The 17485-nt window shown below is 38.2% G+C and overlaps 1 protein-coding gene across 5 annotated transcripts in view; it reads right to left on the bottom strand.

The window, feature by feature from the left end:
- The window catches only part of sema3f (sema domain, immunoglobulin domain (Ig), short basic domain, secreted, (semaphorin) 3F), a 74955-nt gene extending 60464 nt beyond the window's left edge, over window positions 1-14491 (bottom strand). For all 5 annotated transcript variants that reach the window (XM_015398706.1, XM_015398715.1, XM_015398723.1 and 2 more), the window contains exons 1-2: window positions 14036-14491; window positions 11973-12132 (exon numbers count right to left, since the gene is read on the bottom strand). In XM_015398706.1, the coding sequence (XP_015254192.1) occupies window positions 11973-12093 (121 nt within the window). In that variant the 5' untranslated portion in view covers window positions 12094-12132; window positions 14036-14491. The remainder of the gene's footprint in view (window positions 1-11972; window positions 12133-14035) is intronic.
- Between the last annotated feature and the right edge of the window lie 2994 nt (window positions 14492-17485).

Here is a 17485-nt window from a genome sequence, read left to right as displayed (position 1 = left end):
TGGATGGATGGATGGATGGATGGATGGATGGATGGATGGATGGATGGATGGATGGATAAACAAATAATATTGGCCTGTCTAATTTGCTAATTAATGTATTTATGCTGCAATACATATTGCATCGTTAGTTTATCAGATGAGATTTAAGACCTGACAAAAGCAATTATCGACGATAGATTTATTGTACATGAACTTACAAATGTTCCTCCCAAGGACTCATGGCATCCTTCGTAACCCAGTGTGTACCTATTGACCTTAAATATATATCAATGGGCACAAGTGTGAGTGGGACACCTCTGAAATTTAATCCCCAAGTGACAGAGGGAAAGAAATTACCTTGACATTAGCAACCAGAGGAGGTCTGTGGCATTGACCTCCTTAGTCAGGCCTCTGACCCCTCAACTTGACCTCTCTGAGAAACTCCCCTGTACTTAATGTCTGTGGGGTTTAACACATGTATTGAGAAAAGCCTTAAACAAACGACCATAAGTACTTCTGGTAGACAGGAAGTTCGTCATTCAGGAATAACATGCGATCATCAAGACACTGCAAAAGTTATGATTACTTGTCAACAAGTCTTGTAGCAAAGACAACAAAATCTTGTAAGACTTTGTGGAGTTTTTTAAAGTCAAGGTTCTTGGTCTTTTAATTTTGGGTCTCTCTCTGGATAATTTGCAAAAATCCATTTAAGGTGAATATTCTAAAAGTGAAAAGTGAACAGGGATGTGGTATCCCACATAAAACAACTGCTTCAGTAGATGACCTCAAAGCCTCCAGCTGCTGAGAGGGAGCTCCTCTACTCCCTTTCTCTGTTGTTCAGCCACTTGCATGCTGAAAATAAGTCAGTGAAAGCATACAAGTGAGAAACCAAATCTACTCCTGTACTTAGGGTTTTTTAAATTTGTGACAGAGAGAATTCTGTCAGCTGTACAATAAAAAGCATGCATATAAACATGATAAAACAATGGTTTGAAGGTCATTTGGACTGCACATTTCTACTTGATTCCATCAGATTTTTATGTTTTTCACTGTATAAAGTAGAAATGAGAAATCCTAAAGAAGGACAGTGAGTCAACAGAGCTTCAAAAAGAAGGATGGCGCCTGTAGTGGTACGGGGAAATCAAAGAATGTCCCATTATATATAGAACTCTTTTTCTTTTATGGTGCACTTTTGCATAAGAATTGACATAACATTGCTCTTTAGGAAGTATAAATGTCCTTTGAACACGGGTGCAGGTATGAACCGGATACAATGGATCATGAAATCCATCTGGTCTATTATTGTCTCTGACACCCTACTCTGCCACAAAAGAAACATGAGTGATGCGAGTATACAAAGTCAAACCACAGCAGCAATAAAGAGACAAAGCCAGGATAAGACTTCAACCTGTTCATCCAGTCTCTATTAATGCCCCGTTTCTTTACAGGCGAGAAAAGGATGCTAGTCTTGCAGGAAATGTTAATGAAATCCACCTGCTTTAGAGAATGGCAGGTATATTGTTACTGATCATTGATAGTAAGTAAGGCTTCAGAACGAGCTGTCATTACCTATTTAACAGATGGAACTGTAACAAAACAAAAAGAACTGTTGAATAGGACAGTTTCATTACCAGGTAGTGAAGGGGCAATGTCTGTACCTGGATCTGTTGGGTTGATATTTCCTAGTCTGATACGTGTATGTGTTTCTGGGAGGGGGGCTGATGCAACAACATGACTAGGAAGGACTAAAGGGCCAGACAACAATATGAAGCTTTTTTTTTGTTTGTTTTTGGGCACTGGGCCATAAAACACTCGGTCTTGTTCACCCACGAGCCACTGACAGAGCCTGAAACCTGACTCAGGAAGCTGTCCAGCAGGTAAAAGCATTATCCAGAAGTTCTCAGGACAACACATTTTACTTTCAACAGAATCTAGTGAGTGAGTAAGTCCCTGTGCCTTCAATACCTTACACCAACATCTCTGTGCAATTTACTAATTTTTCAATGCCATAAAAAAAGGAAAGAAAAAAAAAAACTAGAAAGACAAAAACTGCCTTTTATATATTAATCTCAGGAGAAAATAAATCCCAGATATGTAATTCGTCAGCCATTTATACAAGACTTATTTGGCCTTGGATTCAACATGTCGCTACAGCATATTTATGCCCTAAGGCTCAGGTGTATCAATGGCAGTTTATACAACCCCCAACCATTGAACTTCTGGCTACAATCACACAGAAACAAAGGTGTTACCCACTCAGAAGGGTTTGAGGATAAAGATGTAATCAGATGAAAGTAGGTAAGCCACCACTTGGAAGACGTGTTATGTCAATGAAGCGCAATGCTGCCTTTGAAATAAAAAAGGTTAAAAAAAAAACAAAAAAACGCCCGGGTCAGAAATTGACAAAAGAACAAGAGACTGAATGGCATCTCAAAACAAGCTACAACTAAATTCTGCCTTTTGTGTGTGTTAAGCGAAAGGGAAGTGCTGTGTTGTCTCATACGCAACAACCTGGCAATTTGAAGATGGCAAAGTGGCTCTTCAAACAATGTCGTCAAGGTTGCCCACTGGGATTTTTCAAATATGTACAGTTTTTCATTTGATTTTGTCTGGATGACGCCTCTTATTTGACCAACAACTTTGTCAGCTACATTCAAACTAGGTTCATGTGGATAGGGCCTAAGATAAAAACAAACCTTTAAAAAAACTTTTGAGTATACACAGTTCAAGACATCTACGCTTTTACCACAAATCTGTTATACTTTCACTCTTAAACATACCACTTTGACATATGGCTTATTCAAACAATGTTCTGAGTTGTTAATTTTTTCTAAGAGTTTTCATCATTCCACAATATTAAGACTGAGCCTGCCTTTATTCTCCATATGAAAAAAAAAAGAAAAACAAAGCAGTCACGGTACTTCTTGTTTTATCAAACATAAGGACCACCCAAGTGGTCAGTGATACACTTTACAACCTCACAGTCATATGGCCTCGAAATTCAAGTGAAGCAAAGTGCCAAGTGGCTACACTCTATAGCAGTAACATACAATGTCTCATTTCATTGACCATAATAAAGAAAGGCTTGTGTATGGTTACCAACCAAAGCAAGGAGAGAGTAAAAGATTTCCCAGGAGTATAAGCCAAATTGTGTCAGGTGGGAAGTAATGGTTGGACATCACATTGAGATGACACTATGGCCATGATTTTTTTTCCAGGGAAAATTGGCACTTTTTGATGTAGCAAAGGTACAGACAGAATAATGATTTTACACTTATACTTACACTTATACAGAGATGACAATGGTAGCAATTGCTTCTTCTTCAGTAGGTAAATAAAGGACCATTTCTTTATAAGATTCAAAAGGATAAATGCGTACTCAAAGTTAATTATTTACTTTTTAGAAGCAAAGGATTATTTTTCAATAAGTTCAAAAATAAAATCTGCAAGTATGCATTAAATATAGATTCCAACTTGTTCAGCAATTGTATTTTAATATAAATTCACATTCATAACCTCAAAATATGAATATAATCCTTTCCCTTTCTTATCTCAATCCTGCCTTGAACACCATTGTATTTTTATGTGATACGCTAAAAAGAAGTAGAAGATCATGGTAATGTCAGAGAATATAATTTTGCTTACCGTATACATTTTTATGAGTAAAAATTTTACAAAGATGGACCTTCCTTTCCTCTGATCCCTCTAAATAAAATCCACTGCAGTCACTTGCATTGAGAATTCCTCTTATTTAGAGCAGTAGGATCTCATATGCCTTTGCACAGCACTGTACATGTGTATTTTAGTAACAAACCTCCAGGTAGGACTTTAATTTCTATTTCATTCCAATGAAGACAAGGGGCTAACTGGTCTGGAAATAAAATGTAATCATGATCCTATCAGTCTCCCACCAAAGCAGGGGGCAGAGTTGAAAACAAAAGGGGCCTCACAGGGAGACAGGTAATCAATCCCAGATTATTGACCTGTCACGCTGTTGGTATTCGACATACACTGTGCTGTTCGAAGATTGCCTCTGACTGCTTGACTGAACATTCACTCATGTTTTATCTTGGATCACACTTTCTTTTGAAGAAATTCCAGGTAAAATTGATAAAAGTACAAAAATATGTTCAAAACTGAAATAAAACACAGACTGGCTTGGACTATTAAAAGGCCTGTTTTCAGGTTTTAGACATTAAAAGATTAAGTATGTGTCTAAAACTCGGAAGCTCAGACTACAGCCTTTCTTTGATTTACTCACAAATCCTCTCTACACCCACTCAAGTTCTTAAAGTCTCCGTCTCGCAGTTTAAGACAGCCTCTGGCTGTCCACATCCTTGCAATTAAGACAGATGGGTCACAGAAGAGTGCAAGCTGCTGGGGACCAAGCTGCGTTTGCACTTAAATCACCATCACTACCCTCCAGATTGCTTTCAGTGGTTAACCACAGATCTCTGAATGACTTCTGTGGATCTACGGGGGGAGAGGAGAGTTTATAGTAAAAATACAGTAAGTGAGCTCAGCTGCTTTGGAGACACATGGAGGTCTGGGACATAGCCAGAGTAATAGTGGTTTCAATGCTTTCAGGCACCACTCCCGCTAGCGTGGGGATATATGGTCTCTGCCCTGGCAAACAGTAATTAGTGATCACAGCCAAATACCAGCAGTAGTGCCAGCCTGCTGGGGCAGCGGTTTCACAGTATTTACATGCGGTCAGACAGAACAGCAATATTAAAAACAGACTGATGGTTTTTAACTGGTTTGTCAGACCTGCACAAGAAATGTTGAGCATTGGTTACAGAGTACTTATTGGTGACAGTGCATTAACATTTAATGGCTGTGAATTGGATGTAAAACACAGATACACACATACAATAATGTCTCTTACTCTGGAGGCAGACAGCCAACACCGAATAAAATCTTAAGACTTGCAGCCCAAGACTGCATTTTGTCAACAACAAATGGGAGATATCATGTATATCCTGAGCTAACAACGGTAAAAACTGTTTAACCATTTACCTTTATGTGGAAGAATGGCAGTAAAAAAGGGCCAGACCCTGAGCTCAAAATCAGCTAACAATTATTTACCTAACAATAGTATTTTTAAATCCTATTCTATCCTATTAGAATTAAGGTTTAACAAACTAAAATCCACAAAATCAAATCTTTGAAAAATCATAACAATAAAGTAAATATTTCCCCCAGTAGATATATACAGTAGGAGATTCTACAGTCATCTAATCTGAGGATAAATGTATTAGTAAAAAAAGACTGATGCTGCGTTCAGACTGTTTTGAGTGTCAGGTGTGTCCTGTTTACATGCAAAGTCTATGATGCATGCACGTCAAGGGGCATCAAGAGGTCCTGCAGCACATTTTAACTGTGCTGCATGGCACTTCTTCAAGCATTTCGAGCATCAGGTGCGGGGCGTTGTGAGCTTTGTGAGCTTTTGATGCACCTCAAGTGCGTCCAAAGCGTCAGACGCTGCAGCTGGAAAATCTGAACAGAGTTTTTACAGCTTGGCAGAGCATGTCAACCAATCAGAGAAGCTGATCCAAGAGTTAGCTGGGAAAAAGTCACTGTATTCAAGCCATGTTTTCCTATTCTGCAAAACAGCAAAAAAATAAAACATCAAACATTTTCAAGTGAATATTAAAAGGTGCTGCAGATCACTAAGTTTACATCAAAAGCCAGAAGTGATTTTATTTTGTGTGCACTGCAAAGAAAGAGAGAGCTCTGATCACTGAAATATTTTCTTATTGGACTGTAGCATAGGAGTTTATACATTTAAGTCTGGTTATGATTTTACAAATTTGCTCTAGCTATATTTTTTAAGCATATTCTTCTTTTCCTAGTTTGTGTTCTAAGAGCTGTGGTGACCAGAGAATTTCTCTATGGGAAGATTAATTAAGTTTGTCCGTTTACTAACACCTACAAATATGTTCAATTTTATATTATTGCACTGAGTATAAAAAGTAAACAAAAAATTTGTGGAGGGAATACCGATGAGAAACCTTTGTAGAACTAATAAAGCTATGACTGCTTTCTATTATTACCACCTGCGACGCCACCAGTGAGCATTTGCACTGTAGCAATGCTGACCCACATTCCTGTGTCATCCCGATGGATTTTGCCCTCACGTGTGCTCAAACACTAAGCGGAGGAAGGGGAGGAGGGAATGTGTTGTAATCCATCTGATGTTATGGCATTTAAAGGACAAAACCTTAATTCCATGGCTTGGCTGTAGTTGTAAAAGAAGTTGTTTCCAGTTTCATTTACACCAAACTAGAGAGGTGAAAGGAACGCTGTGTAAATTATCCCTAGTTGTTTGTGAGGCAAGACTTGGCTCCACCCTTGACTGTATATCAGGTTTTCACAGCTATTCAGAAGGGAATATAATTAACCTTTGTTGATATTCATGACCCGGTGCTGCGATTTATTCTGAACTGGTGTTTTACCTGTTGTGTTTTTGATGCAAAAAGCTCCAAGCGGAGGGCATGAAAGCTTTTCACTGGGGATGGTCATATGAGGTAGAATGGCATAAACAACATAGTTGATTTAAACTTGGATCTGCTCAGTGCATAGAGCCACATATTTCACAGCTGGATTGTGAACTGAGAGCAGTGATGTCGCATTCTTCACATAACCTGACCCCCCCCCCTTCCCACATTTCCCTGGGGTTGATTTTTTTTTTTTCCATTTAAAAAAATGTCATGTTTTGTTTGCCTCACAGCATGTTCCATAAAGAGAAATGTGTTTTTAAAAGAAAATTTTAAAAAAGAAAAAGGTGGCACATGTAAATCAGCAGAGCAAGTAATGGAGCCATGCAACAACAACCCCTGCGTAACTCGGGAGTCCTGGAGAGACAAGGATCTTTCTTATGTTAATTCAACAATTCACTGCGGTGATGGGAAGTCTTACAAACTAGGATGATCTGGTGGCAGTAAATTCAGACCAAATTAAATAGAGAATGATGTCTTTACTCAACGACAACTCAGTTTCAGTGTAAAACACAGAGAATCAAAGAAAAATCACCTCAATGTAAAGTGTTTTAACCCTGTTTTCAAGCTATAGTAAATAAATTACAAACAAAAGCTAGAGCTACATAGGAAAGGTGTAGATCAGAGACTGACAATGTGTCAACGTTGGGACATTTATAACCCTTGAACTGACTTTCTATGCCCCCCATTACAGATACAAAATTAGCGCTGCAGCTATGATTGTCAATGCTGATGGAAACTTTTATTTTATTCACTGGACCAATTTTCTAACTGCATGCCTTTCTTTTAAAAAGGCAAACCCATTCTACATTTTGGATCTTTGTTGATTTCAATATTGCTTTCTAACAAATCACAACCAGTTAATTTATTTAACTAAAATGTTGTATTTTGAGTTATTGAGAAGGTAATTAACAGAAAAAAAAATACATTATGTTTTATGTTTCCATTTCAGTACAAGAAATAATTCTTTAGAGTGGGTGTACTTTTAATCTGATGTTTTTCTCCCACATAATATAAAGTCAGGACACAGCTGGTTTATATATTCCCATTTAGTCTGACTGAGCTTTCCATCTCAAGATGTGCAAAGTTGTTCAAATCAAATACGCAAAACACTTGCAATTCTTTCTACAGCAACATGTGGTTCTCCAAAGCAATGGTTCCTGGGCACAGGACACTAATGGACAACAAAACTGTATGTCAGGTTTTTTATGCATCGAGCAACAAATAGCGTATTTATTACAACAAACAAATAAATAAACATATATAAAAGGGTAACCGCTGATCAGTTTACTTGTGTGTAAAATTCCTCATCCTGGCTGTTCAGTTTTAGAAACTGAGGTTGGTTAAACCAGCAGGAAACAACACAAAGTTATTCATTAGTGTGGGAGCTCACAAGATGATCCCTATGTTAGTTGCAGCCCCCAGCATGCCAAACACATCATGACTGACACTGCAGAAGGATTTAACTGGGTTTTTTAAGTGTATATAGAAACCCTTAAATACACAATGCTTGAGGTACAAAGAACAGCAGTCAAGCAGTTTACTTTTTCAGAAATTCTCCTAATAAGAATAATTTAGATGAAGCATTACTTTTCAATGTTGTAAACTCTCTTTTTTTAAGAAACAGAGAGTTACAATTCAGCTGATTCACATGGGCTTTTAACAGGAGCCTCTCAGGGGGTTTCCTGGCGACAGTAGTCCTGTCTATGCTAACCTTAAAATGTCCCCCAATTATGCATGGTGAGTTTGCTGCACTCCCTCTTGCTGTTTATTTGAAAATCTCTGCTTGGTCTCATGACATTGATTTATACCAATCCTTCTTTTCCCCCCCTCTACTTTTGTCCTTTATTCTCAGATTATTAGAACAGAGGATATCATAGACCTGACAAAAATCTACTTCCAAACTACATTTTATTTTTACAAAAACTAAATCTCATAAAATGGGCAGAAACAAGCACATTTGTTTGCAATTTCCTATGTTGACTGAGGGTTTATGGGCTTTATTCAAATAATAGAAGGTGTTTTCCTGTCATAAAAGCTGAGCAGACAACGTGCAGTTAAGGCAAAGCAATTAGGCTTCATGATTTACTTTGCCTGCTTTAATAGGAAAGTGAGTGCCGCCCAGATGGAGGTCATGGTTCTTAACCTCACTCCTCAGCTACCGAATTAATCAGTTTGGAACATGTGTTGAAAAACAACACTAAGTGGATCGTGCAGGTTTTATTGTAACAACAGACTTCTCTCTATGTGCAAAAACCAATGCTAATAGATGGCAAACTAATGAACTTCCATGAGCAGCTTTAAAATCACAGAGAGGGATTGGCTTATGTCAGATTTTCATAGCATAAAGACTTTAAGTGACAAATACCAAAGTTTCATAATATTGACACGTAATTTCATAATAAACCCTTGTTTATTGATATTGCGGATTTACTGGAAAACATTGAAATAAAAATACAGGATTTATACCCTCTACATAAAATACCTTTTTGGGTTGTATACAGCAATACATGCAGTATGTCAAGCTGATATTTGCTGGTTATTTAGCCTGACTTACAAGTAGCCAGCCTGCAGATGGCCATTAAACACTGCTTTGCCAATTTTAACAATGTTGGGTAGTTTTCTTCTGCTGGCAGGGTCCAGGGTTGCTCTACTCAATTATATTGGTCCCTCCAGAACTTTCTCTGTGATCTTACTGAAATTATTAATATGTGGTTTTAAAGCTTTTTAAATCCTGCATACACCTTCATAACAGTAAACAACCCATGGTTTGAAGTCCTTTTATTGAGATGATGATGAAACTGCTTGATTAATGTGCATCTCCACCAGATGAATGTAGCAAGTAATAAAGCACAATTACCCCTCACACACCTGTTGCCGTGCAAGGGTGGTTAGTTTACTTAAAAAAAGCGAGTACACTTATTCGTTGCTTACAAGAATTAAAATTCAAATGAAATATTAATAGTCACAAATAAATGTACATAGTCAAGGTGAATACTAATAGCCCTCTAATTGCTCTAAGCAAATATTGTTTGAAAACCTTGATTGCATGTCTGTTAAGCAGCCAGCTGCAGGCTAGCCACATGTGCACAAAATATCAAAATGTCATAACGTGAAATAAGCACATATATAAGATAGCTATCAAATGTAGCAGATTCTAATAAAATTTTTACTTTAGTCTAAATTAGTGAGAAGAAATATATATATTTTTTGAAGGATTAGGAATGATGTATTGCTAGATTAACATTTTTAAGTAAATTCCTCAATACGAGGGGGATCTGTCTTCATGATTTGCTGCATTAGGGCTGCAGCTTGGAGGCAAACTTAAGCAAAAAGGGAAAATCAAACCGAACCTAACACATCAAGGTTGCATAAGGGAAAGTGCAGAAAGCTTGCGAAGCTAAGAACAATACGGGCCTCTCAAAAAGCAATTAAGGGAGAGAGAGTCATATTATTGAATGGAAAGCAGGGAGTATTCCTCTGAGAGACAGCAGCAGTAGACTGTGAAATTCATATTGACTGGAGAGGCAAACAGACTCAGGTAAGGAGCAGAGTAAAGCTTTTTTTCCTTCTTTGGTCCTCCACTGTAGTCTGCTGTTTCTTTCAGATATAATCAGGATGAGTTCAGACATCAACCAATACTGCAAATCCTTTAATCAGACGCCTTCTAGATTAAAGCGAAAAGGACAATTGGACCCTCCCCTGAAAGATAAACACTGCATTAAGCGGAAATAATATCTGGACATTTTTTTCCTAATTCTGCTGAGCTCTGGATGTGGGCTCACTGAAGTGTTAAATCCCACTTGATTAAAGCAGGAAAACGCCTTTAACAATGAACCATGCCAGTCCACTTAATTAAGTCAACTTGCGCTACCGAGGGAGCGCTGGGAACGGAGAGCAAAGCAAACAGGGTGCTCCTGCTTTTTGCTCTGGATGCTAATCAAAAGCTAGATCTGCGAGCAGGATGGGGCCCCGGGGACAACGCTCTGCTCGACGGAACCCAGCAGTTTGCTCTTGATAATGCCGCCTTTCGCTCTGGCATCCCTTAAAAATCCCAAAGAAACCATCTTTTCTAATCTGGGCATCCAGTGAAACACACACCCGCTCTGACATAGAGTACACATTTGCCTGACCCAGAAAGAAACACATAGGGCCCAGCAGGTCATTGCACACTCCTTGCTGTCCCGTCAACCTTTGTTGTACAAATTCTGGGTTGTGCAAGGGTACTGTATTTAATCAAGAAAAACAATAGTCATGAATATTCTTTGAAGGAGAGAATTCGGGATACAGAACCCCTTTTGTCCCTGCTCAGTCACTGTTTGTGTCTTTTAATTGTGTAATATAAGCCATTGGAAGCATCTGGTGGTTATTACAGAGCCTGAGGTCTGAGAGGGAGGGGGACAGATGATGGGGCGGGGGGCATACAGGAATTTCATGATTTGTTTGCGGTCTTCTCAGTGTTACTCTGGTGAGGCGTTACACACTCTTCCGGTGCAAAACTCCTCCCAACTTATTAAAGCCAAAGTCTCTGTAGTTAGGAAATGGTCATATGGCTAATTATTCAACCAGCTACAAGTTGGCAAAGCATGAAAAAAATATTGCATACTACAAATTGATTTATCTTTTTTACATTTTATTATTTTTACAACAGCAAATTCCAATGTATCTAATTGCGAATTTTGTTTTAGAGACAAACCCCTAAGTAGTGCAAGTAAAGGAAAATAAAAAACAGATAAAAATAATTTCTCTAAAAGTTTAACATGCATTTGTATTCAACTTTCTTTACTCTGAAGCCTCTAAATAAAACACAGTAAAACAAGTTTTCTTCAGAACCAAAGAGGAGCACAGAGATTTTTAGAGCAGACCTAGGTTCCACAACTATAATCAAAGCTCTGACCATCTCACACTCTCATCATTCATCTGGACATGCAAAGTGTATGAAAAATGTCTAACCTCACCAAGACATGGCTATTTATCTACAATCAAAGGCTGATGAGGAGAGCAGCAATGAGAGTCGCATATATGAGGTACGTGGTTATTTGGAGAAGCCGAGATCCACATCTCACGTGGCAAGATCTGCTGTAGTACAGCTTTTATTCATCCAAACATTTACGTTTTGGTGGATACAAAACAGCCAGCGAAAGGGTGTCCAAATGCAGAACTAAAAAGTTGTAGAAGACCAGAACTGCACAAAACTAAAAGACTGAAACACAATGGTGGTACCGTCATACTCGGAATGCTTTTCTTCAGAAGTTGTACTTAGTTTGGTCAGTATACACTGAAAATCTACTTTTTAATCTTAATACTGAAAGAAATTCTAAAACTGTAAATGTTCTTTCACCTTACAGATATCAATTACTTAATATTTTATAACTCCCATAACATCTGTAATTGTCAGGTAACAGAATGTATAAGATTTATCAATTATAAAAATGTTTCTATGGCTATGTATCTAAAGCAAGCACATGTGGAGAAAAAACTCTCAGTTCTAACCTTTAAAGGAGATGAAGACTCGAGGAGCAGCAACCACTTCATTGCTGCTGATTGTATTCCCCGAGGTCAAGCTGGACAGTCCCAGGAGGATGAGCAGGGTCCACATAGCATCCAGCTTCATGTTGAAGAAAACCTCCAACAGCCCCCTTTTTCTTAAAATCTGCAGAGACAAACACACAAACGGGTGAAAAGAAGATACTGGTGCAAATGTTTCATAAAAGTAAAAAAACAAAACATCATAGACAGAAAGTCTGGTTTCATTTATCAATTTATGCGACGTGTCAAACCAGCGGTTCCCAAGGGCCCCATGACTGTTGTTTAGGGCAGCAGTGAGAGCTGAGGTGCAGGAATAACGCCCAGATTTTCTTCAAGGCACCATAAAAACTGATGAGCCCTGACAAAGAGGAGCCAAGTTTTTAGCGATGTGCACAGGCTTCCATTTGGGAAAAATTATGTTTGTTTTCCAGAGTGTGACAAACTGGAGGAGAGAGTGTGCCAACTCTCCTGGGAGAAGCCCTTTTCTCCTGCTTCAACCAGAAGACATTCCTACCTCATGACAGCACACGTGTGCTGCTGCTCCTGCCCTGTGATTAAGAATTCACCTAATGTCAGGTTATGACTATACTCACCCCATAGATATAAAATAAAATATTCTGACTAGTGCAATTTGGACGATAAATCTCAATTGTTGCAAAAAGAATTTGTTAGGTGTTTATAAATGATGAAAGCATTTACTCGAGCAGCTTCACATTCTTGAAAACAATGCAGAGGGAGCATCCATCTTAAGTGAATGATTAATGGACACCAGGGGTAATTGCTGATGATTCATAAATCATAAATCAACAGAAAGACCTCATTCCTCTCACTGATTACACTTTTTAAGGGCTGGGGCAAATTGGGTTCATCCAGCCCCCCCCCCAACTATTTGGACCCACCTTCATAAAGATCCTCAGAGGTCTATGAGCCCATGGCCAATTTATGAGCATGCTGCAGCTGTTTAAACCTCAACTGTTTACAGACAATTTGTTAACCGTCCAGCTGTTTATTCTGAGACAGAGGCCAAGTCTTTATGTGCACAAGCACACAACATCAAACAAGCCCCAGCACTGAAACGACATTGTGGCTTGTGAGAAGTACACACTTGTGTATTATACTGCAGACACAACAATCAATCAGCACCAGATCAGAATCAGCTATTTTGGATCAGCTCACCAAAAATACAAAATATCACCACTAAAAACTCCCAACATTCTCTGTCTCTAAATGAAATAACAGGCATTTTCTTGCATATTGTTTAGTTTATTAAAAAAACAGTTATACAGAAGGTAAATGAGAGTTGTTTAATCATTTTTCTAGAAACCTGTAGCGCATTTTTTTTTTTCATTTAATGTATCTTAAACTGCAGAAAAAAATCTGACTTAAACCTTAAAAAAAATCATAAATCCCAAAAGCCTAATCAGTGCTCATCCTTGGGATCCACGCACTTGGAAAACAGACTCTTAAGTTTACAAAAGGCACATTTCAGGATTAATTTGTCATATGGATGTTGACAAGTGTTTCCTTTTCTCATTAAAATAAGCAAAATGATTATTTATTCAGAAGATTGGTTAACGGATAATTCAAAGCATGTAGGTTGCAAATGAAAACAGAAAAGAACAGAGAAATCTAGGCGGGATATTTCAGTGTTCCCGAGAAATAAAAGCTGTAGACTGAAATCAGTGTGTGACAGACTGGAAGCCTTGGCTACACTTGGGAGGCAGAACTGTAAACAGTCTGGTGAGGAATTAGGGCGCACAATAAACTGCTTAGCTGTTAAACAAATATTAGGAATTTATCGAAGAGGAATTAATTCAGAAATAGGCTACATCTTAATGCTTTTCACCAATTTAAACGTTTGATTTTTAAATAAAATTTTGAGAGAAAAAAACACTGACAAGATCACGAAATGGTTAACAAATCTGGCAGTTTATTATTATTATTATTATTATTATTATTATTATTTATATAATACTTAAGAGTATAACCATTAAAAAAATAGTGAGTAGAAGTAAAATCAGTCTTACCTCAGAGCTTTCCGTAATCCAAGTTCAGATCCAACCCTGCAAGCCACTGGAAAAACCAATCCCAACAGATCGATCACTCTGTGTGTGTTTCTCTCTAAGCTGAAATCAATAATAATAGAAAATCCCTGCGCGACTCTTCAGCAGTCAGTGTTCAGCTCAGGGCTGCGGTGCAGGGGCCGTCTGAGTACCTGCGCACAGAGCGCGTGTGTTGGCCCCGGAGTTGACAGTGATCAGTCAGGCAAAGAGAAAATACAATGTTCCCCTAATTATTAATTGTCCAGCAGTGTGAGGCCAAAACATGCTCTCCTCGCACGAGCGCAGCCAACATCTCGTGGGAGAAGTGGAAAAGAAAAACAAGCAGAAAGGAAAACAAGAAGAAGTCTCCGCAGTGTGAGATAAGGTCCGAGAGCGCGCGCGACGCGTGCTGCTGCCCTGAAAAGTTAGGAGCTCCTGTGACTGTGGAGAGAGGCAGGGCGCTAGCAGGTGGATGCGGAGGCCGTTTGCCTTGAACACACCCACGGGGCGGGCTGGAGCGAGCCGAGCCGCCCCTCGGTCTCCGTCAGCCGGGGAGCTATGATTCACCGCCGCAGCCCTCCATGTGCGGGCAGGGAGCGACGATGCTCAGGTCCGGTCTCTCCACCTGTGGAATCTAATCCTGTTGATCTGATACTGCTGTCTACTTCAAGAGATATAAGAGATTCATACATCTAAAGATTGCACAGTATTAGAATAAAATGTAATAATTTTTTTTATTTTTTTTTTCTTTACTCTTAAATAGAAAAGCAAACATTGTTTTGATAACATTAAAATCATTGATTATTTTGGTTATATTCTTCATTGTTATTTGGACTTATCTACATTGGCATAGAATATAAATGTTCTAAATGCAGTAATTTTCTATCATGTTCTTCAAAGCGAAAAGAATGAAAGAGCTCTTACCTCAATAATTAGTAAGTATATCTTCTCTAACTTGACTTCTTTACAGATAAGCATTGTTTTTTGTTTTGTTTTTCTGCTGGGGGGTAAAAATCAGCCCTTCCTTTAAAAAGGAAATGTGTTTTGATTGACAGACTTTGAAAGTAAGAAACACATATAAATAAAAGGAAGCCTATACATGAAAAAAAAAAAAAAATGACTCAAATAAAAAGTTTAAAGCACACTTTAACTCTGAGGGTTTTTGTGGCCACTTCTCTCTTAATCTGCAGTTTGTAATGGGTGACATCCATGGAAGAAGACTCTACCTATTAAAAAAAAAACATTTTGTAAAATCTTTGATTTAAGGGAAAGAAAAGCGAAAACCTGGAGGAAGAGGAATTTGACACTGGCCATGTGGAGAGTTGGCAAAGGCATCATAAGAAAGGGGGTTGCACAAGCACCATATAAAAAAGATATAACACATAACTTATTTAGGTTTACTCTTCATCCTTAAAATGTTTTCCGTGCTACTGGATATTGGTCCTTGTTAAGTTGCAGACATGGACAGTTACACGTTTTTTAAACCAAACTCGAACCCCATGGGATGAGACGTACTGTAAGCTATCCTGTGTTCTTTGAACTGAAGTGTCTAGGTGTATACTCTTAGTTATGCACACCTTGGAAATCCAATGAAATTATTCCTTCATAAATCATAGAGAAAAACATCTTTGTTTAACATTCACTTGTTTATGAGGTGGATAGGTTTTATTCTTGTGGTTGTTTTATATGTAAGAAAGTATTTTCTCAGTTGTCATTATATACATTTACATTTTATATACATTTATATACATACTATCGATACAAAACATTAAATTCAATTCAGTTTATCCATTTAATGCCAATTCACTTGCACAATGCACTTTACAGAGACAAATTACCCAGATCATACAGTCAGATCTCCTCTGTTTTTTAAACAACTATGTAAAATTAAGTTAAATTTGAACTACCTTTTGCATGTGATCACTATGCATAGTATAGACACAGTCAACACATTTAACAAAGAGCCTCCCTATCACTTGATAAATCATTCAATAAATCCTTGATTATAATCTCAAATTTGAGCTAAGGACTCTGCTGTTGCTAGTTCTGCCTTCAGTGACCCTTCCTATGCATTAACGGCAGAGTTTTCTGAGCTTAACTACAGCATTTGGAACTTTTCCATGTTAATGTAGACTGCTTCTGCCTCAGTCTTTTTCCATGTTTGTTTTTGGTCCGTGCAATGAATTTATCTTTCTTAACTTCAAGCTTGCATACAATTATAAAGTTTCAGGAATGTTTTCTGTTATGTATACATGTTCTTTTTAAACCTTAATAATACCTGCCTGTTACATCTTAGGGCTTATGTTTTCCCCTGCAGTTCATCTAATTAAGACAGTTCTTCAGTCAGGATAAAAGTTATCATCTTCAATATGTTCATAACAAAGATTTGGAAAAGAAATGTGGGCACAGACAGAGTGAATAATTCTTAACTCTTTCACTGTGCATTTGGAATGGATTTAGAACACTGTGTGTTATCTTGATATGGCTGGAGCCATTGATGTCTCCTTATTTACAAACGTGTATGATGTAATGATCTGACATGTGTTGATGTGGCAGGGGGGAGACCCTGAGGAGGTATAAGATGCTTTTTCAGCTGTTATTCTGGGCCGAATTTCTGAAGAAGTGAGCCCGGTGGTAAGCGCTGCCATTTGTAAACTGAGCAATTTCTCTGGTTAGAGTAAGATTACAGTTTCTGTCTAAATCTGTTGTCATGTTTTTTTTTCAGTCATTTAATACATGATCCACATAAAGTATTTATTAAAGTGTTTGTTTCGAGTGATCTCTTCTGAGGAAAGGACCGTGAGAAAAAGCTTAAAGATGTAAAACAGAGCTTTCTGTTACAACAGGAACAGTGGTTGAAATAATGATGCCAACCCTTTGATAATACTGGTGTTTGACAGTTCTTAACTTGCCATACACTGCTATCCCTTTTACAGGAATTTTCTTTTACAGGATTTTTTCACAGTCAAACATGTCTTTGTTGTAGCAAGGGCAAGAATCCTTCTTTCACCCAAGAGGGTGAGCAATGTTTGACTGCTTACTTTTTGTTCCATTTCCAGCATCTCACTGAAAGGGCTCAAAACAGAAGGAAATGATGAAAGATTTTACAACATATTATACCTTGATACTGGTGCCACTGTTGGATTCTTGTATTAGTATTTCCTTTAGTGAAAATATTGCAATTACAGGGAAGAAAAATATCAGGCCACAAAAAAAAAAAAAGGAATATGGTGTACATTGGCATGACACAGACTGGCAACCTGTCTAAGGTGTAACCCATCTTTTGCCCACATACTGCTAGAGATAAGCACCGGCCCTACCACGACCCCGACGGAATGAGTGGGAGAAGATGGATGGATGGATGGATGGATGGATGGATGGATGGATGGATGGATGGATGGATGGATGGATGGATGGATGGATGGATGGATGGAT

This window comes from Cyprinodon variegatus, unplaced genomic scaffold (assembly GCF_000732505.1).
Source record: "Cyprinodon variegatus isolate N-32 unplaced genomic scaffold, C_variegatus-1.0 Scaffold29, whole genome shotgun sequence".
In the NCBI taxonomy this organism is placed as follows: Eukaryota; Metazoa; Chordata; class Actinopteri; order Cyprinodontiformes; family Cyprinodontidae; genus Cyprinodon; species Cyprinodon variegatus.
The sequence above is the reverse complement of the archived record's forward strand: the minus strand, read 5'-3'. Positions and strand labels throughout refer to the sequence as shown.